This window comes from Ochotona curzoniae, unplaced genomic scaffold (genome assembly GCF_017591425.1).
Source record: "Ochotona curzoniae isolate NIBS_2020 unplaced genomic scaffold, NIBS_Ocur_1.0 contig_4792, whole genome shotgun sequence".
NCBI lineage: Eukaryota > Metazoa > Chordata > Mammalia > Lagomorpha > Ochotonidae > Ochotona > Ochotona curzoniae.
This window is the reverse complement of record NW_024466389.1, coordinates 935,358-962,500: the sequence shown is the minus strand read 5'-3', so window position 1 is coordinate 962,500 and position 27,143 is coordinate 935,358. Positions and strand designations below refer to the sequence as shown.

The 27,143-nt window shown below is 64.6% G+C and overlaps 1 protein-coding gene across 1 annotated transcript in view; it reads right to left on the bottom strand.

Moving 5' to 3' along the window:
• Positions 1-26,817, bottom strand: part of PRDM16 (PR/SET domain 16) — a 162,511-nt gene extending 135,694 nt beyond the window's left edge. The window contains exon 1 of the mRNA XM_040987588.1: positions 26,664-26,817. Coding sequence (XP_040843522.1) covers positions 26,664-26,817 — 154 coding nt within the window. The remainder of the gene's footprint in view (positions 1-26,663) is intronic.
• Between the last annotated feature and the right edge of the window lie 326 nt (positions 26,818-27,143).

Genomic DNA, 27,143 nt, shown 5'->3' with positions numbered 1-27,143 from the left:
CAGGGGCTCCCCATGCAGGGCACCCCGCAGGCTCTGCCCTCCATGCCTGTGGCATTTTTCCTTTCTGGCTGAGGGCCACACCCGGTCTGGGTGGATGCTGCTTTGCCCACTGCCCCGCAGGTGCTGCGAGCCTGGGGGTGCCTCTGGCCACCCCGCAGGTACGCGTCTACCCAGCAAAGGCAAGCGCTCTCCCAGCCGTCTCCAGGGACACGACGCAACAGGGCTGAACCACTGACACCTTGGATTTGCCACCTCCTCTGCCAAACAGAAGCAGAGCTGGCTGGAGGTCAAAGCCAGCACATCCCTGCCCAGCACCATGCCATGCCGTCAGAGGGCCCACGCACCAAATGCCAGCCGGGGCCCAGGGCAAATACGGGCACTGTCAGCTGCGGGCGTTCACAGGCTACACCTGCTACTCCGTTGTGAGGGCACGGGGCCCTGAAGGACCCCAGGAAGCGTGGGTTTGCATCAAGAGGCACTGGCTGGTGGCAGACAGGAACACCAGCTGTGCCATGCAGGGCAAGGCTCTGGCTCAGTGTCCAGCCGGGCTCACGCAGGTGTCTCCATGTCCCAGATCCTTCCGGATGGCGACAAAAAAACTGCACAGCTGGCCGGACCCCATGGCACCCGGGCTCCAGGTTCACGCAGGGTGGGTGACTGGGGCAGGGCTGGCACATGGGCCCCTGGCAGCTGGGGCAGGGTTGGCACCTATCTCTGCAGCTGTGAAAGGAGAGGCCTGCCTGGCAGGGGCGGTCACCTGCCCTAACTGGGCACCAGATGGTTAGTGGTAGCTCTGGGCAACGTGACAAGGAGCCAGGGGCTACAGTGAGCACGCGCTTTCCCACCGCCACTATAGACGCAGCCGTCAGCAGGACTGGCCGGGCCTCTGGCTGCCTGTGCAGCGGTGCCGGCACACACAGATGTGGCACCTGCCCTTCCCCGGGGCTTCCCGGAGGTGGCAGGAGAGAACCCCTACCCCAAGCCAGAGCATTCGTCACCACCGAGCAGCACCAGGGGCTACAGAAGGTGCTTGGGGGCTGTGTTGCCAGTGCTGTGGCTGCAAACAGCAGGGGCTGAGTCCCTTGGAGGACAAGACACTGAGGGAGGCCAGATGCCACCCAGATGGGTGACAAGAGTAGGGGATGTTGCAGGGCCAAGAGGTCAGCCCCGGGGCGTCCCTGTCCTCCTCAGGGCCACAGGTAAGTGACCGTCCTGGCAGCTCGCTGCCTGTGGCTCTAGCAAGGCTCCTGCAGTGTCATCCCCCGGTAAGGCGCTTTACCCGGCCAGGCTGGCCCATTTAGCAGGCCAGCCACAAGAGAAAAAAAAAAAAGAAAGAAAAAAAATTCATTAATTTTTATTAACAGGGAGAGCCATTTGTTCCCTGTGACAATATTTGACTTGTCGAAATGATTTTCACCTCTGCCACGAGGTGCCCGCTCCTCACATACATCACCCGATTACTCGGAGCGCGCCGGCCGCAGTCATTAGGCACTGAATTAACGACAGACCCCACCACTATTAATCACCCTGACAGAGGCGTCCGCGCCGCTGACCCGCGCGCGGCCCGCGGACACGGCAGCCGGGGCAGAGCCGCCAGGGGCCGAGGCAGCTCCGGCCTCGCCCTGCCCGCCTGGGGGCTGGCCACAGGGTGCAGCAGAGGCTGCCCAGCTCCGTGCCACCTCTGCTGCCTCCGTGACGCCATCAGCTGACAGCTCATCGGTGGCATCGCCCAGTACTGGGCGCCAGCCTGGCTGCTGTCCCATTGCACGGAGCAGGACGGCCAAGGCCTGCTCGAGGGCCCAGGGGCTCTTCAAGCTGTGCAAGGCAAGGAGCCCTCGTCTGTGCATATTGTTGACCCTGGTTCCTGGGTGTGTCCCCACTTCCTCCCACCCAGGGCTGTGGTGGCGGGGGCGGGCGGCACTGTGGGCACGAGGAGGCCTGGGCAGCCGTGCCTGGCAGCAGACTCCTCAGAGCCCCCGCCTGTGGGCGGGGCAGGTGGCCCAGCGGGACACACGGTGCCCACTGTCCATGTATCGCTCCATTTGGTCAGCTGCCGCAGCAATACGGTGTCTCAGCCTCCGCCCCTCCGTCAACGCAGGTTTCTGGCCGGGCTGGGGTGGCAGGGGCTGAGGTAGGGTGCGCCTCATCTTTATGCCTCAGCAAACTCCCTAATTTTCTCATTAGCAGCTGATTTAACAAGTCTGGGCCGTCCTCCCACCTGTTCCTCCTGCTGCGGATGCTGCAGCCCGGAAGTGGTCACTTGCTCGCCTTTGGAACAGCAGAGCCCTCCCCCTGCAGCCCAGCCCTGGGTCAGCACTGGTGTGGGTGGGAGGCCCTAAAGGGAGGAGGCCTGGAGGACTCTCCTCCGCCCTCCTGCCCCCTTGGAAAGCTCGCTCTCGAGCTTGCAGCGCTCCGGCCTGGTTTGGATGCGAGGGAGCCAAGCATGTCTGATGTGCTTGGCTCCTGGAGTCCTTGCCAGGGAGGCGGGACCAGGGGTTGGGCACCCTCAAGCCAGTGCCTTTTGGTATGTGGGCCTGTGGCAGGGCCACCACGAGGATAGCAGGTTCTGGACTCACCTAGAAGAGTCTTGCCTGTGGCAACTCCACATCACAAACAATAGCACAAACCCATTGGCACACAGAGCCGGGCTGGGGGCAGCTGGGCCCATTGGCAAACACGGTGCCAGGCTGCAGGGTAGCCAGGCCCACTGGCACACAGAGCCAGGCTGGGGGCGGCTGAGCCCACTGGCACACAGAGCCAGGCTGGGGCAGCCGGGCCCACTGGCACACACAGAGCCAGGCTGCAGGGTAGCCGAGCCCACTGGCACACACACAGCCTCGCTGGGGGACAGCCAGTGCTAGGTACTATGCGTCGGGTATCAGGGCTGGGTACTGGGCTCGGCCAGGTGCTGCAGGAGGCTGGCTCTAGACGCCGGCAGCGACGGCAGCTGCAGGTGTCGGTGGAGCACCCCCTTTCTGCTCCTGGCCCACCGGTCCACTGGTGCAGCACCCTCCCCGGGGCTGGGAGAGGAGACTGGACACAGCAGGACAGAATGGCAGCAGCTGCCCTCTGCAGGACACCCGCTTGTGTGTCCCTCTCAGACGTGTGGGCCACCTCGGCGCTACTCTCTGGCAGATGCCTGACCTGTACCCCCTGGGAGTGGCTTGTGGGTGTCTGAGCAGCACCCCCCATGGAGGCCAGCCCCCACACCCCGGGCGCCCACAGCCTGGTTCTCATTACTCCTGAATCAATTTGATTTTCTCTGCTAAGCGCCGAGCTCTGCACAAAGCTGGGTTTGGAAATCCATGATTTCCTGGCAGTTAATGAATTTCAGGCAGAATGCAAGCAGAGGGGGCATCCTGGGGGCCACTCGGGCCACTCGGACCCAGGCACAGGAAGGGCGGGGCGGTGGGGGTGTGTCCCAGCCGTGGACACCCCGTCCTGAGATGCTCATTCCAGGGCTGCATTGGTAAGTGGACAACAGGTGGCATGGCTGCTGGCGCAGGAGACTGGAGCCCTTGTGAAGCCCAGCTCAGCCTTGTCCCCCAGCCCAGTGGCCCTCATCTCCGCCGGCAGGTGCCGTTGCCATGGTGACACGTCTTTGAGTGTCTCCAGGAAGGGCTGTTTGGAGGCGGGGGAAGGGTGGTCCTTCTGTGCCCACTCACACAGGCCCCGTCAGCATCCGCTCCTGCCCAGGGTGCCCGGCACAGGGGAGCTGCACCGAGTGGAGGGAAGGCAGGGGAGGGCACCCTGGGCAGCAGCCGCGGCTCCTGGGACGGCCGAGGACCAGGAGTCCTGCCCAACCCCCAGGAACTGCCTCGACCCCTCCTCACAGCAGCATCACGACTCATTTCTCTCAGGGTCAGCTCACTTGACCGAGCCTTCTGCAGGCCGCTCGCCTGCCGTCAGCACTTAGGCAGCAATTCCTCACTGTAGGCGCGGCGCCTGGACACGCAGAAGCGCCCTCAGGCCTCCGGGTGGCCTTGGGGAGGGCGCCGGCTGACTAAGACCCGGCAGGTCCCCGTTTGAGGAGTGGACAGCCACTGCCCGGCCTGGCTTGCAGGCCCCGGCAGCCGTGTTTCTGAATGAGCCAGTGGAGGCCCTTGCCTGTCGCAGCGCACCAGCCCTGGGACAGCCTGCCAGGAGGCAGACGGCTTCAGGTAGCCAGGAAACCACGGAGCACGTGTGTGCATCCCACAGGAATAGCTGATGGGGCAGACTGGGGAGGGACCGCGGACCCAGGAACCCCCTGGAAGCAGGGTGGGTCTGGGCAGACCCCTCAAATTCACATCCCAGTCCTGACCCCTGCTCTGCCAGGCCAACTGAGGAGCCCACCCCGGGGGGAGGGAAGGCTGCAGACCCCGGGCAGCTGAGAGCTGGACGAGCTGCTCCAGTGCCAAGTGCTCCTACAACTTGCTTCTAAGCCTGCTCCCCAAAAGGGGCCTGAGGTGGGGGAGGGCTCCGGGCAGAGAAGGGCCCCCAGCGGGGAGCAGCACTGAGGGGAGGGGCAGTCTCCTGAGCAGCCTTCACGTCCAGGACTTCCGGGGCGGGACCCCTCGCCGCTAGGCTGAAGGGCCTTGGGGGGGGGGGCCCGAGGAGGATGACCAGGACCCGGGCCGGGGGTGGGGTGGGGTGGGGGCTGGGCCACCCCGGCCTTGGTAGCGCTCCAAGTGTTCAACTTCCCATCTTAAAACACAGACAAGTGAAGGGAGCAGACAGGCCGGCAGGACACGGTGCTGCCACCAGCGATGGCAGCAGTGCTGGTGGCACACGTGACGGGTACAGTGCAGCCACAGGGGCTCCAGGGCCCCACCCTGTCTCATCCCCTGCCAGAGCTGTCCCCAACCTGTTTCAGCAGCAGCATATCTGGCCCAAAGTGGGCCACTCAAGAAAGTGAGGGGGTCCTCATGTGGGGGCCAACCAGGGCAGACAACCCTCCCCAGCGCCAAAAGCGCAGAGCGACTCAGGCGGCTGGGACAGAGTGACCGGTATGTCCCAAGAGGCATGTGCCCGGGAGGGGCCGGCGTGTCACCTGCCAGGGAGCCTGCTGGAGCTCTGATCCAACCGTTCTTTGTCCCACGTTTCGGGGTGCTCGGGGCGGTGAGCATGGCCAGGGTGCGTGTTGGCCCCAGGGCGAGAGGCGTGCTGGATGCGTGCACACAGTCCAGCCAGCTTCCCGCCCCCGCTCGCCTGTGGTGTGCAAAAGTGCGGGCCTGGCCGCTCCCCCTGCGGGGGCTGGGCCCGGCCATCTCTGCGGACCGGCCTGGGCCACAGCCTGCAGGCAGGGACACCCTTTGTGGAGCTCTTTGCTGGCAGGAAGCCCTTCCTCGTCCAGCGGGCGGCCAGCATGGTAATGAGACAGTTTCTATGGAAATGAGCCTATAACTATTCATTTTCTCCCCATTCCCGACCCATCCACAAAGAGGTTTTCCAAAATGACCCCCATTTTCCTACCTCCAACATCTCCTCACGCCATTGCCCGACCCGCTAATCAGCTCGCGAGAAAGAAGAGAGGAAAGGCCGGTCTTTGACAAGATGTGGGAAAGCACCTCCATTGAGCTCCCCGCGTCTGTGACCAGCACACAAAACACTGGCCTGCCCCGGCAGGGCCGCCCAGACCTCGCCCAGAGCGCTCGCCAGCGTGTGTGCTCTGTGTGGGCCTGTGAGCATGTGTGTGCACGCATGGCACAGTGTGTGCCCGCGTGTGTGGCAGGCACGAGCTGGCGTGAGCTTGTGCACGCAGAACGGCTCTGGGGATCTACAGCTCTGCTTCGCCGTCTGCTGAGAAACTGACACGCTAGCTCCTGTTCTGGAACATTCCACCTCAGCCTTTCTCCCGGCCTCCCGCGCCCCCACCTGCTCGTCTGGGCAGACCGCTGTGTTGGTTAGAACAGGAGAGAGCAGAGGAAGGGGCCGTGCGACCCCTCTCCTCCCTCCTCCTTTATGGAGTAGCAAGGAACGGAGGCTGCAGCCTGGTGCCGGCCAGCACTGCCTGGGCCTGGCTGTGTGGCCCTGGACAAGGTACCTGACCTCTCGGAGCCCAGCCCTGCCCCCAGGTGGGAGCAGAGTCTCCAGTCCGCCGGGAGGCATTGGGGAACTCTGCCTTGATCTTGGGGTGTCGTGGGCCAAGGGCAGCCACCGCACAGGGTGATCCAGGAACAGGGAAGGGCCCCTGAGGCAGGCTCTGTGGGGGCCCTGACCTCCTGGGCCTCTGCCTGCTCGCCGGCTCTCCGCATGCAGCCGTGGCCAAGGCGGACAGCCCTCCCTGAGCTCACCGGCTCTCACGTCTCTGCAGGGTCAGGCCTGACTGGGCACACGGCAGGTGCCTCATGAATGCTTGGTCACGCGTGGCCCCCGGCTCCTTCAGTCAGCAGAGGGTTTCTAACCCTCTCCTGCCCCGTGTTCTGGGATCACGGCCGCCAGGCTGTGGACTCAGAGCTCACAATGGCCGGGCGAGGGCACGGCCAGCCACAGAGCCTTCTTCTGCACTGATCTGTAGAACACACTAGCATCTCCTGTGGGCCTGGCTCGGTGAGGGTGGCCACGCCTCCCGCACTGGTGCCTAACACGCCAGTGCAGGCAAGCAGCAGGTGGTGACCCCGCCCAGCTCCCTGCACCCTGGAAGGTAGCGGGGCAGCTCAGGTCCTCGGGTGCCCTCTCCCGCCATGCACATGGCCCGGCTGAGTGCCCGGCCCCAGCTCCAGGCTGCTGCTGGCTATGGAGGGTGAGCCTGGGCACAGTGGAGCTGTCTCTCTGAGCTGGAGGACAGGACGTGGGGCGGCTGGGCACACAGCACCACAGAGCACCTGGCAGGGCAGACCCACCCTCTGCCTGCAGCTCTGGGCAGGGCAGTCCCGCGAAGGCCAGGCCTGGCAGGGAGAGGGGGCCGGCCTCTGGCTCCGCCTGTGACCACTGCCCCTGCTCTGCTGACCGACAGGCCGTGCCTAGGACTGCGGGGTCCTCACTGCCCAGTCCCCCCAAGCTGCTGAGCTGCAGCCCCTCTCAGCACTGCTGGGGAGAAATGTGCATTTTCAAATTCCAGTGACTCAGCAAAAAACCTGAAATACCAGTGACTCGGGCGGAAAAGGACATGCACGTGAGAAATCAAAACGCCCTCAACATCAAGTGCACCACGCGCTTCCCTGAAGGGCTTTAAACTCAGAGGTCAGGTCCACGCCACACGGAGTCATGGCATTTCGGCTGAAGCCGCAGAGCCCATGGGATGTCCAGGACCTGCCGTCACGACCTGCAGGAGGGCCCCGGGCGTGTGCATCCACACACCACACACACCACGGTGGAGGCGACCCTGGGCTGTCAGGGACACACCCATGTGAGGGTCACACGCCCTGCCTCACTCCCAAGCCACCTGGTCGCTCCAGTCCAGCATAGCAGCACTGCAGCTGCTGCCCTGCCCCTGTAGCCGGCTGTGGCTTCCGTTCTGCTCCGGTCACCCCTGGACCCCCACACAGTGACCCTGCTGTGGGGACACCCTGGTCCCCAGAGCAGCCAGGAGGCTTGGGCCAGGCCTGATCCCGGCAGGCACGGAGAGCTCCCCTCTCGCCTGTGGGTCGGCGGGGTCCCAGATCAGAGCTGGCAGAAGCAGTGAGGACGGTGCCCCACACGGCCCCGTGTGGCTCAGGGGCTTGGGGGTGATCCCAGGAGCCGCGGCTGCCATGCCCTCCTCCCGGGAGCCTCAGTTAACCCTCGCTACGGCCACCCGACCGCCCAGGGGCTGCGGCAGCCCCATCTGTTGCTCGGGGTGCCGGACCCTCCTCGGATCCGCGCTCCTCGGCAGCGACGGGCCAGGAGACCCGGGAGATATACGAGCACCGAGGGACATCCATCACCTCCCCCGTCTTGCCTTCCCCCCAAATCTCGATGATGAATTTGCAAATGGCGCTGGGATATGACAGAGCGGCCTCTCTCTTCATTATTTATCCCTTCCCCGAGCACCTTGGCTGGGGCCACAGTGACAAATGCATGAATAAAAGGCAAAGACAATATTTTAGCAACGTGTTGTAAATCTCCCTCTGCCCATTATTAATTCCAGGAAGTCCATTACGCCCGACGGCTTTGAATAGGAAGACAGGGTCACACGGGCGGCAGGGGGGAGCCCGTGCCCGGTCAGGGCCGAAGGACAGAGCCAGCTAGCCCTGGCTCCGCCAAGCCCCCGAGTTTTATTTAAATGAAAGACGCGAGGTCTACGCATCTTGCAGAGTGGGGCTCAGCCCACTGAGAAACGAACTCCCAGCTCAGGAACCACCAAGATGCCCAAAACACAGCTACTCCCACAGGAGCGAGGCGCAGAGAAGCGGACGGCACGCCCGAGCATGGCCTGGAAGGACGGGCACACAGCCCTGGTGGGAACGGCGCTCAGTGGCTGCAGCCAAGCCCTGCAGCCTGGCTTTCTCTCCCGCTTCACTTTCTTTCAAATCCTCCCAGGAGGGAGCAACACCCCCAGGTCCCTGTACCTGCACTGAGACCCCCCTCCCCCAAGGACCCCTAGAAACCGGAGAGACGCAGATCCTGTGAGATGCAGAACTGGCTCCTGGGGCCCCGCCTTCGCAGGAGGCCCCGGCTCAGGACTGGGCTGTGCACCTGCCGAGTGTCTCCCCCACACTGGGCTACTTTCCCCTGCGTGTGCATCAGAGCCACTGCCCTGCAGGTTTCAAAAACACCTCGCTGCCCAGCCCAGCTCTCCCCGCCCCGCCGAGGTCCCTGGCTGTACACCCTTGTTGCCAGGGACTTGCGCCTGGGCCATGCAGTGGGGCCAGGAGTGCCAAGGCTGGTGGGGGGAGGAAAGCTCAGCTGGGGATGGTTGAGCAGGCAGAAGATGGCCATATGGGATCCAGGACCTGCCGTGGCAGCTGCCCACTGCCCTGCCTGCAGCCACAGCCCTCACTGGGACACCGAGGCTCCCCAGAGGCTGACAGCAGGCCTGGCCCCTGCAGGTCCCAAGGGCTTCATCTGGGTAGGACTCTGGGTAAAGCTCTGGGCTGGTTCACCTTTGGGCTCCACCCGGCGATGGCACCGGTGGCTGTCTGTCCTGGAGCCCGCGGGGATGGCCCCACCTGGCCACACGGTCCAGTCTGGCCCTCAGCGGAGAACAGAGTGTGTACCAGTTTGAATATCGCCAGAAAAGTGCTGTGTGCCGCAAGCAGTGATTACGATGGCGTGGCAGCTACGTGTTCCCTCGGCTCCTCGCCCCACGCTCCACACCGCCGCGTGTGCCGCCGGCTCCTTGCCCCACGCTCCTCCACAGATGAGTTTAGTATTCAGCTAGGGTTCGCTCTGTTCGACCGTTAATCAGCACAAATTAAATGCGTACTTGAAACCCCCACTTAAAGCCGCGCTAATTATTTTTTGATCCAAACAGGACTGCCTTTCCCGGAAGGGAGGCTGGGGGCTCTCTGGGACTGAGTCTCGGCGAGAGCCTTTGGCAGTGCGGCGCCCCAGCCCTGGTGGTGCTCGGCAGTCTTCCCAGCCCCAGCGTTCCCGTTTCCACAGGAGCTGTGCTCTGGGCCAGCCGGTGGTGTCCCCATGCCAGGGCACCATCAGAGGGCCATGGTTTTTCCTCCTGAAAGCCAGTAGCCCACTGGAGGGTGATGTGTGTGACCTGCTCCTGAGCCACGGCCTCAGGCCGCACGCAGCACACACGCGCACACACACACACACACACACACCCAGCCTAGGTCCCTAGGGACCTGCTGTCCATCTCACCCAGGTCTGCTCCCAGCCCACCCACCCCTTGCACAGGGTCAGCCCTTCTTTGTCCCGAAGAGTCACAGGCCTTGCTCTGAGACTCCACGGGGCAGCTCCCTGAAGACAGGTGCTCAACAACCGCAGGAGGTGGCACAGTGACCCCAGCTAGGAGGTTCTGCTCCTCAGAGCCTGTCCTGGGCTGTGAGGGAGACGATGGCATGATGGACAAAATGTGCTCAGAGCAAGGCACTCAGTACCTCTCTGTAGGACACGGATGGATGGACAGACAGACGGACGGATGGAGGGATGGGTGGGGCATGGATGCATGGACGGACAGACGGATGGATGGAGGGATGGGTGGGGCATGGGTGCATGGACAGATGGAGAGATGGACAGGTAAGCTGATGAGGGATGGATGGCTGGGATAATGGGTGATGGATGGAAACACTGCCTCATGAGCTGTGTAACACTGCTTATGAGGCTCCAACCATGTGACTGAGTCAGGACCTCCAAGTGTATCAGGGCGGTCCCCGCGGGCCTCGACCTGGGTCGGGCTTGGAGGCAGTGTATGCTGCCCCAGGGATGCCCCCTGAGCCTCCTGAGATGGGCTTGGGTGGGGCAGGGAGAGGGTGGCTGCTGCCTCCTCTTGCTGCTCAAGGAACGCAGGGGCTCCCCAAGCAAGGACCCTGGGTCTCAGCCAGGCTCAGCCTGGACCAGGTCAGGGTTCCAGAGCCCTCAGCACCCTGATGATGGGCTCTCTGGGCTCTGAGTGCAGAGGCCAAGCAGATGGACACTGAGACAGGAGCCCGCAAGTGCTGGTGAGCACCCTGGACAGCCACTGCCGAGCCACCTGAAGTTAAGGGGTAGCAGCCAGGCAGCTGAGAGCCGCCCTGCCCCCACTGGCCAGAACGCTCCAGCCTCCCACAGTCTCTCACAACCTCCCACAGCCTCCGGCAGCCTCCCACACGGCCTCCCTCAGCCTCCCTCACAGCCTCCCTCATGGCCTCCCGCAGTCTCCCTGAGCCTCTCATAGCCTCCCTCAGCCTCCCGCACGGCCTCCCTCAGCCTCCCGCACGGCCACCCTCAGCCTCCCTCACAGCCTCCCTCATGGCCTCCCGCAGTCTCCCTGAGCCTCTCATAGCCTCCCTCAGCCTCCCGCACGGCCTCCCTCAGCCTCCCGCACGGCCTCCCTCAGCCTCCCTCACAGCCTCCCTCAGCCTCCCTCACAGCCTCCCTCAGCCTCCCTCACAGCCTCCCTCATGGCCTCCCTCAGCCTCCCGCACGGCCTCCTTCATGGCTTCCTGCAGCCTCCTGCAACCTCCCACACGCCCTCCGGCAGCTTCCCTCAGCCTCCCGCAACCTCCCTCAGCCTCCCTCATGGCTTCCCTCAGCCTCTAGAAGAGGACAAAACCACTAATTATAAGAGGATCTGTCAGTCTCTCTGGTGAAAACAGCCAGGCCAGGTTTCCGTGTAAATGGGCATCCCTGCCAGTGGAGGCTCCAGAGGAACCCTGGTGGCTCCTGGCCATGCAAGGTGGCACCCTGCAGGACGCCTGGACAGGCCCAGGGCTCACACCGGACTCGAGCCTGGAAAGCTAAGAGGGGCCTCCCGGGCTCACCCTTCTGCCGCTCCGCCATCCCAGCTCCCCCCGTCCCCCCAACCTCCCCGCCCAGCTCCACAACCATAGTTCCTCCTGCCCAGCGCCCCTCCCTGTTCCCTCTCCCCTGCGTCCCCGCCCCTTCCCCCTGCCCCAGTGACCCTCCCTCACTCGCCCTGCCCGGCTCCTGCTGCCCTAGCTCCCTTCCCTCATTGATGACGCTTGGTTGGCAGTGGCTCTCCTGGGCTGGGGCCCTGTGCCCACCGTAGCTGTCGCTCTGAGCCCACGGAGGACGCTGGGCTCACCCACGCTCATCATGTCTTACCCAGTCCCTCTGGCTTCCTTCACCCACCCCAATCTCCACCAACTTCCGGCCAAGCTTGCCCTGTGCAGCAGTCAGACACAAAGCGGGGTGGGGGCATGCACCCAGAGGCCAGCTGCGCCCAGACGTCCCTGCCCCTGCCCCCAGTGCAGCACAGTGCCTAGGCCAGTCAGGCACTGGGCCGGCCACGCTGAGCCCAGGCCCCGTGACAGGGATACGTAGACACTTTCTAACACCTTCGGTAACTGGTAGGGGCTTGGGAGACCACACACAGCTGTGTGGCCCCAGGTGCCGCGTGAAGGCTGGGCAGAGAGCACGGGTCCCCATGGTGCCCCGGCAGGATAGACCTCGGGGGCCAAGGCTGTGGCTAGAGCCACCCCAGGGCCTCCATGGGCTCTGGACACTCACCATGAGGGGGTGGGGTGCCCGCAGGACAGGGACCCATAGGATTGGCTGTGGGGAGAACCTGCAGGGCCAGGCAGACATAGGGGGGCCCTGCCAGTGTCCCCCGACTCCCCACGTCTGCCCCGCCCTTGCTCAGCACCCCCACCGCATCCCACTTCCCCGTGCGCAGGCAGTCCCCAGGCGAGGCGGCATGGCTGTATTCTCACACGCCTTGCGACAACAAAGTTCTCCCAAACCAAGCGCCCTGTGCTGAAGCCCAGCAGCTTTAAGGTCATCCAAGGTCATCACAGCACCTCCCACAATGCCGGCAAGCACCTGCAGCTGAGAAGGGCTTTCAAGGGCAGGTCAGGAGGCCCCAGGAGCAGCGGACAGAAGAATCTGGCTAACTCACAGTCACCCCACTGGCCCCCACGGAGCCTGGTGCGCCCTGAACTCAAAAGCTGTCTGGCAGAGGAGGAACAGAACTTTCCAGAACTTAGAGCAAAGCCCCGCCCCCAGGCTCTGCACATGGCACAAGAGGCAGAGACCTCTCCCCAGGTATAGCTCCGGACCCCTGGGCAGGCAGGTGGGAGCCAAGAGACCCCCCCACATGACCGCCCCCACCCAGTGCCTGTGGATTTTTGAATGATACACTGCTCTGTCCGCCTGGCCGCCAGCCTCCCTCACGCTCTGCAGGAAGCCGAGGGTCGTGCACTGCCCCCCCCGCAGGTCCCAGCGGGCAGGAACCGAGCAGCGCAGACACATAGCCCCCCACCCCCCGTGTGGCTCACACCTTGGTGACCCTCATGACCCAGAAGGGCTCCCGGGGAGTCCTGTGCTGGGCCGCTGGGAAGCAGGGCAGCTCGAACAGATGAGGCCACTCGAGGGCCCCTGGCTGGATAAATGGCACTTGCTTAATGAGGTCACGGAAGGCCCCCGGCAGGCGGCAGTGACCTCGCTGATGGGCCGTGCGCGGGTGGGGGAGTGAGTGACCTGGTGACACGTGACGCCAGACTTCCTCCTCTGCAGCGTAGAGCTGACCGACGCTAGCGCTGGACAGCTGGCAGGAGGCGAGGCTGCCCTGGCTGGGGGCAGCCCAAGGCCCCGTTTCTCCAAGGAATCCCGCAGCTCCCAGGCAGCGAGGGACAAGTGCCTAATGCTGGGTCGGGGAGGAGAGGTCCCTCAACCTGCAGATCACCCACCACCCAGCCTGAACTCGACATGCCAACCCTGACCCCCGAGCACCACCGTCAGGGGCTGCTGGCCAGGGTGGCTGTGGGGCAGCCTGAGGGGTGACAGAGGTGTGCCCTGGCCTTACCATGCCTGGGGGTGGCAGGAGCCGGGTTCAGTGGGTCCACCCCACTCTCGGCCAGGGAGCCTGGCACCAGCAGGAGGCAGATTCACCAGGCTGCCTTGGGGCAGGGGGCTTCCTGAGCCCACCCATGCCAGAGGCAAGGCAGCAAGGCCGTGGCCCTGAGCCACCCGCCAAGCGAATCCTCGTGCACCGGGCCGAGGCCTGGGCCCTCCTGCAGCTGCCCCGGGCCCGCCTCGTGGCCTTGGGGTCAGTCCCAGACCTGCACGCCCCTGTGTGTGCGTGTGTCTGCACGCATGTGTCTCTGTGCGTATATCCACGTGTGCACTCCTGTTGGTGCGTCCCTGTCTGTGTCCCCCGCCTGACCCCAGAGAGCCACCTCACCTCCAGGGGAGTGCATAGAACTCCCTGGCAGAGTCCGCTCCTGGGGTCCCTGCGTGTCCCCCGGGCTGTGGGCAGCTCCTGGGTCAGCCCCATCTAGCGCACACGTCAGGCCTAGTTCCTCTGCTCGGCAGACCACCCCTTGAGCTGTCTGTGGTCAGCGACGCTACCAAAGGCGTCCCCTCTCACCCATCCAGCAATGCACAGGGCAGACAGAGAACCCAGCTGGCTCCCACACGGCCTGCGAAAGTCAGAGCCCCAGAAGGAACGCGGGGCAGCCCTGGGCCAGGCTCCCGCACCGGCTGCGGCCTGACCGCGTCCAGATGTTTTCATTCGCTGGTGCAAATCCGCTCCAGGCCGAACACTTCACTGTTTGTCCTGGAAATCAAAAGGTCCTGCTTGGCTGTGAAAGACGCGAGGCCGGCCCGCCCCCGCCCCGAGCCAGCCAGGTCCACAGCTCAGGGCGGTGTGGGCCCCACAGGTGGGCCTGCTCCAGTGGCCCTCCACCAGGCTCCCCGGCACCGGATCCTGCTCCGCGGGCGGGCGGGCGGGCGGGCGGCACGGTGCTGGCCCTTCCCCAGGGCCAGCCTGGACGCCCACATGACCACAGGATCACAGAGGGTGAGCCGGGTCTGGTGCTTCCGGCAAATCTGAGCCAGCCTGGCCCTCTGTCTTCGCACCCTGCTCCCCTCCAGAGCTCGGCAGCAAAGGGGGATCCGTTCCCACAGAATTTATCATCTCCTTAACGGCGGCGGCCGGGCAGTATTTACAGCGTGCGGCGGTCGGCGCTGGGCTGCCCATCCCGTGGCCTGGGCGGCCGAGGAGGGCGACGGAGGCTGGGCTGCCGTTGATATCTCACTGATAACATATTGTACAATTAGATCAATTTGACAATTTCCATTATGGCTGATAAAATATTTATCGAGCCTTGGAGATGGTGTCTGACCCCAGCACCATTTGTTCTGCTAATGGGGGGGCGGCCGGCGCGGCTGCAGGCAGAGCTCCGAGCTGCCTCCCGGTGCCCCCCCACCCCATTAGGTTTGCAAATTGCCAGCACCAGCCATAAATTACCGCCCGGCCGGGGAGATTGATGCGGAAGTGACAGGGCAGGTGGGCGGCTCGAGATGACTTTGTTTCTGAGCAGCATTAATCATGGCAGAAAGAGAAAATACCTTCAAATTGGCCCATAAGTCTAAACATTAAGGAACGAGACGCAGGCAGGGGAGGATGGCTCGAGCAGAAACTGGGAACTGGGGAATGAAAAACATTTTCTATTATTTAACAAATCATCTTAATAATTTCCAGTGTTGTTGCTAGCAGTTCTGGGGGGCCGAGAGAGCAGGGCCGGGCTCCGTCGGCCCTGGAGGGCGCTTCGCGCAGCGAGCCGGAGCCCGAGCTGGAGCGGGGCCGCCTCTGTCACCACCGCGGACACGCCACTCTGTTGAGGCTTCGGCGTGGCCGGACCCCGTGTAAGCCCCAAACACCACGATGGGGAGGGCCCAGAGCAAGGGTTAGGGTGAACGCCGTCGGGGTCCCTGCACACAAGACAAATGGTCCCTAGTGAGTCGCCCTGTGTCCTAGGCCGTGTGCTGTCAACCACAGGGGACAACAGTGAGCCCGACGGCCTGGACAGCCGCCTGTTCCAGCCTCAGCCCTGGACTCGCACCTCTCCAGGCCGCCGAGGCGGCTGGGCCCATCCTGAGCTGGAAGCCGAGCATGAGGCCCCGGTAGCCACAGCTCGGCTTGGAGGCTGCAGTGCGGAGTAATTAAATTAAATTGATGCTGTCCCTGCTTTGAGGCCACCCTTGATTTAAGGCCAGAAAAGGAAGCAATTAAATTTAATAAAAACCAGGTTCCTAAACAAAGATATATGGCAAACGCGGCCATCCGGAGGTTGCATCCGCTAGGGGAGAGAGAGAGACAGACAGAAGAGAGAGGGAGAGATAAAGAGAGACAGAGAAGAGAGAGCAGAGACAGGGAGGGGGAGAGTGAGAGAGGAAGGGAGAGAGGGAGGGAGACGGAGAGACAGGGGCGGGAGGGACAGAACCAGCCTTGCTGCGGGGTGCGCTTCTCTGGCCGGCGGGGTGGGGGTACGGTGCACCCCGGAGCTGGGTTCCCAGGCCTTGGGCTGCTGCCCTCACTCAGGAAGACGCCCCCCACCCCCCACCAGCACACGCATCACACATCGCCTGGAGGCCGCAGTCACTCGATGCTGACCTGACCCACGGCAGACGTGATTAACAGTGGTCAGCAGGGCTCAAGGTCATGGCCTGCAGCCCCGGGCTGGGCAGGGGGAGAAGGGCCGCGGCCAGAGACCCAGACAGACCAGGGGCTTTCCCTGTCTCAGCTCCCAGCGGCTCCAGGTGCCCAGGCTGGGGGAGTCGGCTGTGCCTCCAGCCCATGGGCGCTCGGCATAGGCTCGGCCCACACACACAGTCCAGCAGAACCCGCAGGAGCAGTTGCACTTCCCGGCGTCCACCAGGATGAGGCTTGGGGACACCGTGGGCGAGGGCCGGGGACAGAAGCCCCATTATCCAGCCGCAAAGGTCGGAGTTGAACACCCACAGCTCGCAGGGAAGGGAGGGGCAGCCCCAGGCCAGGAAGGTGCGCCCCGCCCCCCACCCACGTGACAGCCACCGGGAGCTGAGCTGGAAGGCCTTCTGGGACTTTCCGGAACTGGGTGACTCCCTCGTATCCCCACAAAGCTGGCAGCAGGGCCCCTCAGTGACGCCCCAGCCAGGGCAGCAGGCAGGAACGCCCCAAGGCCTGGCCATCCTGCCCTGAACCTTAGATGCAGAACCATGGGACACTGGGTCATCCCAACCCCACAGCAGCCCCAGCACGGCCTGGGCTCCTCACTCCCCGAGATTACAGGCGGCAAAGTCCAGCTGCCCGAGGTTCCTGCCAGTGTCGAGCAGGCAGGGAGTCCTCAGCCAGACCTGGTGCTGCTGACTCACGGCTGGTCCCAGGGAAACCAGCACCTCCGGGTCTGCACAGGTGAGCCCAGGGTGCCACCACCCTCAGTTGTCCCTGCAAGACCACCTACTCCAGGGAGGCCACCCCTCTTGGCAGGTGACACTGCAGGGACCTTCCTGGACCCCTCAAGAGAAGCAGCTATAAATTGTGCCAGGTGCCAGCATCCCTGGCCTTGGAGTCACACACACACACACACACACACACACACACACACACACACACACACACACACACGAGGCTTGGCCAGAAGGGACCACGGCACTTGCATTCCTACCCAGTCTAGATCTCCATGTGACTCATCTCATGTGCTTGTTGGGGCCGCCAGGCGGTGGCCAGGTCAGCGGCCAGAGCTCCCCAGCACAAGCTCCGGATGCCCGGCGCCACTTCGCACACCACGGCAGGCCATGGCGAGGCTGGGCCACTGTGCTGCCTCTGCTGTCCTTCTGGTCTACCCTGAGCCTGAGGCTGGGGGAAGGATCCCTCACTCTGCTCCCCTCCTCACCCCCAGCCAGCAGCTGGGGCCAGCCAGAGCACCTTCCGTCCACCACTCATGGTTGGAGGGGAGGAGACCGCTGAGGTTGGAGAGAAGGTGGGCGCCCGTTAGGGGAGGGCATCCACTGTCCGCTCCCAGCCGGAGAATACCCGGATGACCCATCCACTGTCCACTCCCATCGCAGGTGTGTACACACAGCGCGGAGGGCAGCTGGCCCCCAAACCAGCAGCCAGCTCCTCCCCGCTCTGTATTTCAAGGCGACAGGGACAGTGACCAGCGGGAGTCCCGTTGCAAACCACTACCCTATCCAGGGTTCATTTCCACATCTGTGAAATGGGTACCCTCCTTGGCTCAGCCTGAAGGTGCCATAGAGGCCAGTGTGGCTGGCCCTGCCCACGTCAGCGGTGGGTCTAGTGGCACCAGGGCAGTGCGTGGAGACCTGCAGCTGAGCACATCTCTGAGCTGGGTGCCACCCTCAGCTGCCCGAGGAGCCCTGTCCTCCGGGGTGGAGGTTGCCTGGGCCCCAGCCCCGCCCCTGGTCCAGGGTCCTGTGGCTCCTGGACAACGCAGGGGAACAATGTCTGTGCACCTGGATGTTGGGTTTCAACTGCCAGGAAGGCAGCCGGAGACGCCCTGACCCCTCCCCAGCGGCCTGCCATCCAGAGCCCTGCCCCATTGCGCTGGGTCCCACACTTGTGGATCAGGGACAAGGGGAGACTCGGCCCCGAGAGCGAGGGCAGAGGCGGGAGGGCACGCAGCCGGTCCAGCTCGGAGGAGGAGGTGTGGACGGAACAGCGTGAATGCCCGCTCCTCCTCGGGGTAACCGGAACCCGTAATTACACCTAAGCCCCAGGGGTGAGCCGGCCCCGCAGCGCGGTGCAGCGAGCTGGGGAAGAGACCTTTCCATTGTCATTGCCACGCCAGGCGAGGGGAGTCTGGGGACTCGGGTTACTGGGGCCCACAGCTGCTGGGCCACCTGCCCCGTGCTGGCGGTGAGGGTGGGGGAAGGCTCACACGGCCCTCCCCCAAGCCTGCTATGGCGAGCTCATTGTTTGTCCTCAGATAAGAGCGGGGCTCCTGTGTTTTCTTTTCTTGGGAAAATGTCGGGGCCGGCGCGGCGTCTGAGAGTCAGGAAGAGGCAGGCAGGAGGCCCCCTCCGCCAGAAGCAGCCTTAGGGCTCCCCCACCCCCACGCACGCAGGCCTGCCTGCTGCTTCTCCCTCCGGGGTGCTCAGGGCACCCCCCCAGCACCAAGTCAAGTGCTCAGGGCCCTGGTCTGTGGGTGGCCTAATCTTCACTCACGCGACCCCGGTTCCCTGGCTGGCCCGTGGGGAGGGGTCCCAGGGTGCCCCACCCGGTACGGGCACTCTGGCCCCTTGGTCCAACAAAAGGCTGCCTGTCTCCTGCCTTGGCCTCATGGCGGCTTAAGGAAATTTTTGTCATTTTTGACCAGCTAACGTCCTGAAAACGAAAAATAACTTGTCTAATCGCTTTACACTTAACCTTCGCTCCTCCTGAACGCCCGGGGTGCCGAAGCTGACGGCCCGAGGCCGGTGGGGTCAAGGTGCCTCGCCACCCTCAGTAGCCGGGGCACTTGTCACGGATGGAGGCAGGGTGGGTTCTGCAGCTAGTTCCTCCCCCCAGGGAGGAGGGGCCCTGCGCTCTCCCTCTGCCACCCACCCACGCTCCCCCTGCGCCCCAGGCCCAGTGCAGATGCGCAGTATCTAAGGCCCGGGCCGGGCGCTGTGGTCAGCCCTTCACTGCTGGCGGAAGCCCACGGCCCACATCAGATTCCTGGCTGAGTCTCACCCCCACCTCCAGGCCTGGGAGGCGGCGGGCAGACGCCGGGCCCCCACCAACCACGGAAGGGAGACCCAGATGGAGGCTGCTGGGCCCTGGCTCCGGCCTGGCCCAGCCCGGCTGCTGTGGGCACTGGAGAACTGAGCCAGAGGAAAGAAGTCTAGCCAGCAGAACCCCCTCACTGCAGCCCCGGGTGGAGTCCCACCCAGCACCCTCGGCCCCCACCGACAGCACCAGCCTTTTCCTGCCAGTGACCGGCATGAGCCAATGAGCTATGGGGCAGGGATCCTGGGGGAGACGCAGGAGGCCCTGGCTAGAGCGTGAAGGTCACTGGAATTGCTTCCTGGTTGAAGAGTGAAGGTCACTTCCTGACTGGACGTGAACTTCACTGAGATGCTGAGAGTCCTGCCCGGGAGCAGGACCTGACGCCCACTCAGCGGGTGGGAGGCCCGAGGTCTGCCCTGTGCTCCCACCAGGCCTCCTGCTGGCAACTTCCACAACCGCCACCCCTCTAAAGTCCTGGGCAGCCACGCTTGGCCCCCCCGGCAGAGGCACAGCCCCCTCCCCAAGGCACCGGTTGGACCTCTAAAGCACACTCACCCCTGGGTGCACCTCAGCGCTCCTCTCTGCCGGGACCCTCCACCCAGGTGTGCTCCAAGAACACGGGAGTGAACCCAGGTCACTTTCCACTCTCACGAGGTTTGCAGTGCCCTGTACAAGCAACCGTGTGGCACAGGACAGGTCTAGAACATTCCAGAGACACACGGGGAGGGAGGAGGGACTAGGAGCCCGGTCTGCGCTGCAAGCAGGGTCCAGGTGGTAAATGGTCCATGGGAGACCTCTCGAGGCTGCCCATCCACCTGGTGGCCCCCGTAAGCCCTTCTATAAGGGGCCCCATCCACACTCCACCCATGTCTGCTGGCCATGAGCGCGAGGCCAGGGACCAGGAAGCGCCGGGCAGGCGGTGAGGAGCCGCAGTGGCCGCCTGTGCTGCGAGACCCGCAGCCGGGACCCGCAGCCGAGACCCACAGCCGGGACCCGCAGCCGGGACCCGCAGCTGGGACCCGCAGCCGGGACCCCAGGCAGGCTCAGACCTGGCAGAAGAGCTGTGCTGCTCAGGCGCCCCCACTGCTCATTTCACAGCTGTGTAATTAGCACATAAAGAACTCTCCCCTCCAAATTAAATAGCAGTAATTGGGGTTTTAAAAACCTAATTTAAATATTAAGCCTCTTGGGAAAAAAAATTGCCATTGGTTACCTATTAAACGGACCAGCATTTTCCATATTACGGGGCTAATTCCTCAGGCCGGGAGGGCAGGAGACCCAGGACAGACCCCACGGGTCTTACACAGTTCTCAGCCCCGCGGCGGGGGGACTGTGCCCGCCCTGTGAGCACGGCTCAGAGCAAAGCCAGCAGGGGTGTGGGCCCCCAGTACTCAGCCCCAGTGAGCATCTGTTTCTAGAACCATCTCAGAGGAGGAACAGAAGGGCAAAGAGAACATGGCTTCTCTGCTAAGATTTCCTTGGAGCAGCCGCAGGGAGAAGCAGGCTGCGCCTGGAGAAGAAGTGGCAAGGCCTACCCTGTGCCTGGGAGGGAGGAACTGACCGCAAAGCTCCCTCCCCACACCTGAACCCCAGAAAACAGACATGACAGGCAGCGTCCAAGCCAGGCTGAAGATGGGCCATGCGGCACGGAGACCGGAAGAACGGGAAGGCAGTGGCGGGCTGCGGAGGCGGCAGCAGAGCACGCAGCCTGCCTGGGGGCTGTCACTCCGCCTTCGTGTGGAGTGACCAGCTGGGAGAAGTGGCTGCAGGGAGCCCGGCCTGCTGGGCAGGAGCTGGCACACAGCAGCCCCGCGCTGTGGTCAGGCTGCCGCCGCCGCAGACCCCCAAGAGAAGTGTCCATGGAAGCTTGGCCCCAAGCTCTCTGTTCTGGAAGCCAAGAGGTTACAAACACCATTCCTGTGGAAGGCCATGAGCTCCAGGCCGAGCTGGGGGATGGGGTGGGGGAAGACTCCTGGCCACTGGGCCCCAGTCCCCCCGCCTCGGCAGGTGGTCCCCGCCCTGCCAGGCATGCTCCGTGGCTTCCTGTTTTGTTCCTGTATGGCAGAGGACCCCCAGATGTGGTGAGGACGGTGATGCCAGCTCACCCCGGGATGCCCGCTGCCCGAGACCCCGAGGGCCCGCAGAGCACTGCTGATGAGCCGCCCCCTCCCCATCGCAGGAGGCCAGTACTCCGCATCCCAGGGTCAGGGCTCAGGGCGTGTGGGCAGCAGTGGCTGCCCCCGCACTTCCCCTCCGCCAGCTAGCAGGCTCTGGGTTTTGCCCTCCACAGGGGCTGCCAACCGAGTGCCTGGCCTTCAGTGAACACATACAGGTCGGGGGGCGGGAGCGTGGGGGGGGGACAGGGGCGTCGGGGGGGATGGGGGAGCGTCGGGAAGGCGGGGGCGTCAGGGACGGGGTTGTGGGGGGCGGATCTCCAGCCTCTGCCCTCCTCTATAACGTTTGTTCTCAATCACTGCCTTGTCAGTAGCCACAGGAAGACAGAGCAGCGTACACGGGTTTGTGGTGCACGCGTGGGGGCGTGTGAACACAAGGAATGGGCAGACCAAGAAGAGGGAGGGACGAGCCCTGCCCAGCTCCCATTCCCCATGAGGGGAGACGGCGTGGTCGGTGAAACGCCCCCCCACCACTGCCCCTCCGGCCTGCTCCCCACCCCCGGGATGGCAACACTGCTGCCCAGATGAGCAAACTGAGGCACATCTTCTGCGAGGGTGGTACAAGCAAAGACCAGTGCCCCAGCTGCGGGGCCCCACGTGGGGGGAAGGAGGGTACACCCCGTGTGGCCATGCCCTGCGCTCCCTGCTTGTACCCACACACACCAACTGCAGAGACGGGGAGCACAGGGCAAGGCCTCACCGAGACCGGAGCACTGGGGTCGGTGTACCACCTGAGCTGTGGACACCTGAGCTGTGGACAGGGCCCTGAGAGGCCAACCTGGCTTCACCCCAAGTTTAAGCTGCAAGCACCCTCCTTCCCCATACAAGCTTCCCAGAGCCAAGCGCCCAGCCTGGGGGTCCTGAGGCTGCAAGTCGGCACTGTGGCAGGAGACGGCACCTCTCGCTGGATGCCCAGCCTCTGGGGCCTCGGCCGGGGTCGGAGAGCAGGGGGTGCGCGGCAGAGAGAGGAAGCTTCCAGGCGCCCTGTGTTTGCCAGAGAGAACCCCCTGTCCACCTCCAACTCCCCGTCTCGTTTTCCTCTGGCACAAACGGCCAGCCCCAGGCGGGCAGACTGGACACAGATGGGACCTTCTGGATTTAAACCCTCTGCGGGGGCCTGGCCTCCAGCTGCCTGACTGGGGGCTGGACTTAGGCTCAGGAGGCAGGGCGGGAGGAGGGCAACTCTCCAGATGTCAGGCGCCCCCCAGTAAGGGTCAGGTGTGGAGTCTGTCCCCTCCCCTGTGGCCACACCTCAGGCTCCTGGGGGCAGCCAGACCCAAGGGTGCGCAGTACGGGGGGCTGTCAACCCGCACCCCAGCCCTGCTGTGCTCCCTGCCTGCACACATGCATCCACTCCCTGCTCCCACGCACACCTTCCATGGTGCCCACCGTGGGCATGGCCAAGGCGGCCGGTGCTGGCCCCACAGTCTTGGACACTGCTGGGCAGCCAGTCCTCCAGGATGAAACCAGAGACCAGGGCTGATGGCTAGAGCTTGATAAGGTTCCCTGAGTGCCCCCGGGGACTGGGGCTGGGCTGCCCCCGGAGCGCTTCCTGCCTCCCCAGACACCCGGACGGGCGCACCCATGCAGGCCAGCGATGGCGGGAGGGGCCGATAGCCGATGTCGCAGCAAGGAGAGCCAAGAGCTGGGAGTCCACACGGATCGGCTCCTGGCAACATCTGGACGCCACTGCCACACGCAGCTGTGGCCTCGGTGCCAAGTCGTCACAGACGCCTGTGCCAGCAGCCACGAGAGGTCAGGCGGCATCTCGAAGGAGTGCAACGTGTCACCTTGGAAAAGCACAGTGCTGGCATTTACTTTGAGTTTCACAAAACAAGGGCTGGGCTGGGCCCTTCCCCCGGGTCTGCCCAGCCTTCCCCTTCTCTTCCAGTGCAGCAGTCCCCGCTCCCCGTCCCGTCTCCAGCTCGGCTCCCAGCAGAGGTGGCCAGGATCACGTCCGGCTCTGGAGACACCACAGTCCGGCCGAGCCTGGGGGAGGCAAGGCTCACTGCCATGGCCGTCTGCCCCACAGCTGGGCGTGCCCACCTCGCCTCCCACAGGCACATGTAGGAGCAGAGGGCTTTCTGGAACTTTCCTCAGATTCTGGCTCCTACCTGTGTCCCCCGCCACCTACCAGAGCTGCCAAGGGGACACAGGAGCGGGGACCACTAGCCCAGCCTTCTAAGACGTAACACCCAAGTTCACTGCTTGGCACGTTGCTCAGGGTGTCAGCTGTCCAATCGTGTGCCGAGCCCCCCGCCCAGCGCAGACGCCGCTGCCCACTTGCTGCAGTGTCTGGGCCTCACCATGCCTATCCGTACAGTGGGACCAGCTCAAAGGCAGAGGGGACAGGGCTGGGGAGCAGGGTTCCCAGGCCGGTGGGGCTGTGGAGGCGCCGAGACTCCAGGGGAGCAGCCAGGGGAGCCGGGCCACGAAGGAGCCAGCAGCAGCGTCCCACAATGGCCCCTTTCTCCGCGCCATGGTGACAGCGCGCCCTGGAATATTTAAGCAGTGGCACATTCACGGCTTGTGAGGAGAGCGGAGGATTACCTAAGGCCGAGGTTAGCCCGATCAATGCATAATCAGATAACTGCGAAGAGGAGCTGCCTCGCTCTCATTCCTCCCGCTAATTAAGCCGCCCGCTAATTGCTCCGGGCTCTAAGACCCCGTCACTGCGCCTGACAGCCCCGGCCCAGAGCTCAGGCCCACAAAGGAGCCGGCCCTAATGAATTGGGCCGGTGCAGGGACGCTGGTCCCGTTGGCCCCGCGCCGCGCCTGTTCGGAGGGGCCGGGCACGGCAGGGTCAGTACCCGCCAGCAGACCGAGCGAGTGCACCACGGATGTGCCAGCCTGCGGGACCCACAGCAGCAGCCAAGCCCCAGGCCAGGGCCCGAGAGGGGCTCGCTGGTCTGCACCGAAGGCTTCAGCTGCTGCGTTGTGGTGTGGGCACCGGCTACAGCTCTGCCCCTGGGTCTATGACAGAAGGCCCCACCTCTCTGAGCTCCAGCTCTCCCCAGGGGCCTGCTGGTGATGGACAGGGGGGTGCCTTGACGGGTCAGAAACCGGCGGGGGGGGGCGACCAACCCACACCCGGCATGAGGACACGTCCAATTTTCTGCTCCCATGGGCAACCCTGGCACGGCGGGGACTGTGGAGCCAGGCAACGGAACGACACTGACCCCTCCCATCCAGGGCCACACTCGAGGCCGGGCCCCTCTGGCCAGCTTTGGGGCGCTCTGGCCAGCTGTGGCTACAAGGCCTGATTTGGCTAGCGTGACTGCAGGCCGTGGGGCAGGGTGGGGGTGGGAGAGTTTGAGAACACACAGGTAGCAGAGGGCACTTCCAACGCTGCTGGAGCCAGAGCCCAGAGCTGCCAGCCCAGAGCTGTACTCCCCCGGCAGTGGGTGGCAGGGCCTTCCCCCTGTGCAGGCAGCCCCGGCTCCTTCGAGCACCCCTAGGACCCGGAGTCCTCCTGGGGTACTTCCCACACAGACTGCCAAATGGGGGCAGGTGGGGCAAGGGCTTGGCTGGGTCCCCCAGTCGAGGACAGGTGTCCTGTGTGACCTCCAGGCTCAGGAGGGACACAAGTCAGGGTCGGCTGACCCCTGCCCTCCCTGAGCACCAGGGCATGTGGCCAGGCCTGGCAAGCAAGGAGATCAGTGAGGCCAAAGGGCCCGGTGGCACCTCGGCCTGGCCATGGCCCCTGGCACAGTCCTCCAGGCTCAGTGGACACTGAGGCCACGGGAGGTCACGAGGCGAAATGGCCCAGCTCAAGGCTCCCGAGCAGCCTGGCCAGACCTGGGCAGCAGGGCTCAGATGACCTCGGCCCCCTCTTGCTGGTGACCTCCATCTGCAGTGCCAGGCAGACTCTGCCCTGGGCCCTAGGCTGGGCCTGCACTGCAGTGCTGGGACTCGGGGCAGCCCCGCCACACGCGGTCCCAAGGGATGTGTAGCTCTGTTCCGCCTGTTCCAGGTGAGCAGGGCCCACGGCCCTTTCAGAGCTCCAGCTTGGCCTGGTCAGGGGGCTCCCGGCAGCACCCCCACCCTTGTTTGGAAACCGCTGAGCTGCAGTGAAAGGAGAGGCAGAGCTGCTGCCACCGGCCGGCCTGAACGCAGTTGCATCAGAGCCCTGGCCACGGGTGGCAGGGGTGTGAGGGTTGGTGCGTCCATGCCAGTCAGACCCCCAGAAGGCCCCGGGCTCCAACCACTGACACCATCCCTGCCAGGCCAGCCTCCTCCTGCCCCACACTGGCACCAGCCTCGGGCTGGCAGGGAGGGCACAGACAGCTCTCAGCTCAGGCTGGCTCCTCATGAGCACAGCCCCCTGCCACCTGCACCCTCGCCGAAGGGGAGTCCTGCTGGGTCAGGACTGCCCAAGAGGTGGGCACCACACAGCAGAGCCACGCCTGCCTCAGCCTTGGGCCCCTTGCACGCCACACCATGGGAGCCCGGAGGGCCCCGGGAGGTTCCCCACTCCCCAGGGTGTCGGCGGTGGTAGGGAACGCCTGCCCAGCCGGCTCAGCAGAAGCAGCCCCACGGTGCATGGGGGCCTGGTTTGAATTTGTGAGGCCAGGGCTGCTTCTCATTGCCCTACAGGAACATTCAACCTGTTCAAAGTCGAAATAAAATAAAATAAAATACAACAGCATCTCTCTACCCTTATTAAATTAAAAATCCTGGCCAGTAAGGGAAACCCTAAATTTGATTTCCTTTCCCGGGCCGTTGTGAGTGGCGGGGGCCGGGCCGGCAGGAAGGGGCTATGGCATGCGTCGTGCCCGGACGGCTCACTTCCCTCGCTCACGCGTGACCGTCCTGCCTCCCCATCGCTTTGCCGCCTCGGGGCTGCCCCGGGCCAAGCCGGTCACCCTCCAGGAGCCCGCCAGCCTCCCACAGCTGAGCCGACACCACGGTCAGGTGAACCTGGGGACCTGTGTGTGATCGAGGCCACGGTCACTGGAGCCCACCTATGCCCAGGGACCGCGCCGGGCACGCGGCAGCGCGGGCGAGGTGGGCAGCCCCGGCCGCTGCGGCCCTGCCCGCCTGACCCCGCAGACACGGCGCGCGGGAGAGGGGCGCTGGGGAAGCACGGCTCCTTAATCAGATCCACATTCGGCCGGGTGCGCGTTTAATATAAAAGATATGGCGATACCGCGGCCGCGCCGGCGCTCGGGCCCACTGAAAGGCCTTTGTTCGGGAGATTAGAGCGGGATTTGCTTTCATTTTTCATGATGTTTCACTCACTACATCACAGGGTGACCGGCGTGGCTGCGGCCCCTTCCCACTGCTTCCCACCCAGGCCGCACATTCCAGGGGTCTCGGCTCCCCGGGGAGGGGTGCTGGCCCTTCCCCGGCCGGGCGGCAAGCAGCTGACTGGCCCCTCACCACCTCCGGGGAGTCCCCCACCTGGGGTCCCCGTGCTGCTCTTGTGAGCGCAGCTCACATCTGTTCCTGGCACCGTGGCCCCGTCCATTTTTCACCGCTGCCCTTTGTCCCACACTTGCTGGAGCCGCTCGGGCAGGCGGCGGGCCGGCCTCCCCCCAGGAATGGTTCTGCTCCGGCCAGGCCCCCGGCGGCCTCCCGCCCATCCGTGCCCATGGCTGGCTCGGTGCCCGTGCCCGGAGACAGCGCCATGTTGCCATCCTCTGGGACGCAGGCCTCGGGGATAAAAACCGCTTGCTGGCTACAAGGTCGTCCCCTCCCCGCCCCCACCCGGGCAGGCGATGACCTGGAGCGACGCCCCGCGCCCCCCCAGACCGCCGGCTCCCACGCGAGACCAGCGGGCTTTGCCATGAGGACAGCCGGCCCGGGTGCCTCTCCTCGCACAGCCCTCGGCCCGCGCCCGGGGCTCAGGGCAAGCCAGTCCCCTTAGCACCCCACCCCCTCTCACGCAGGCTGCAGCGAGCAGGCGCCAGCCCCGGCCAGGCTCCGGGGGACCTGGCTGCACCCCGGGAGGGGTG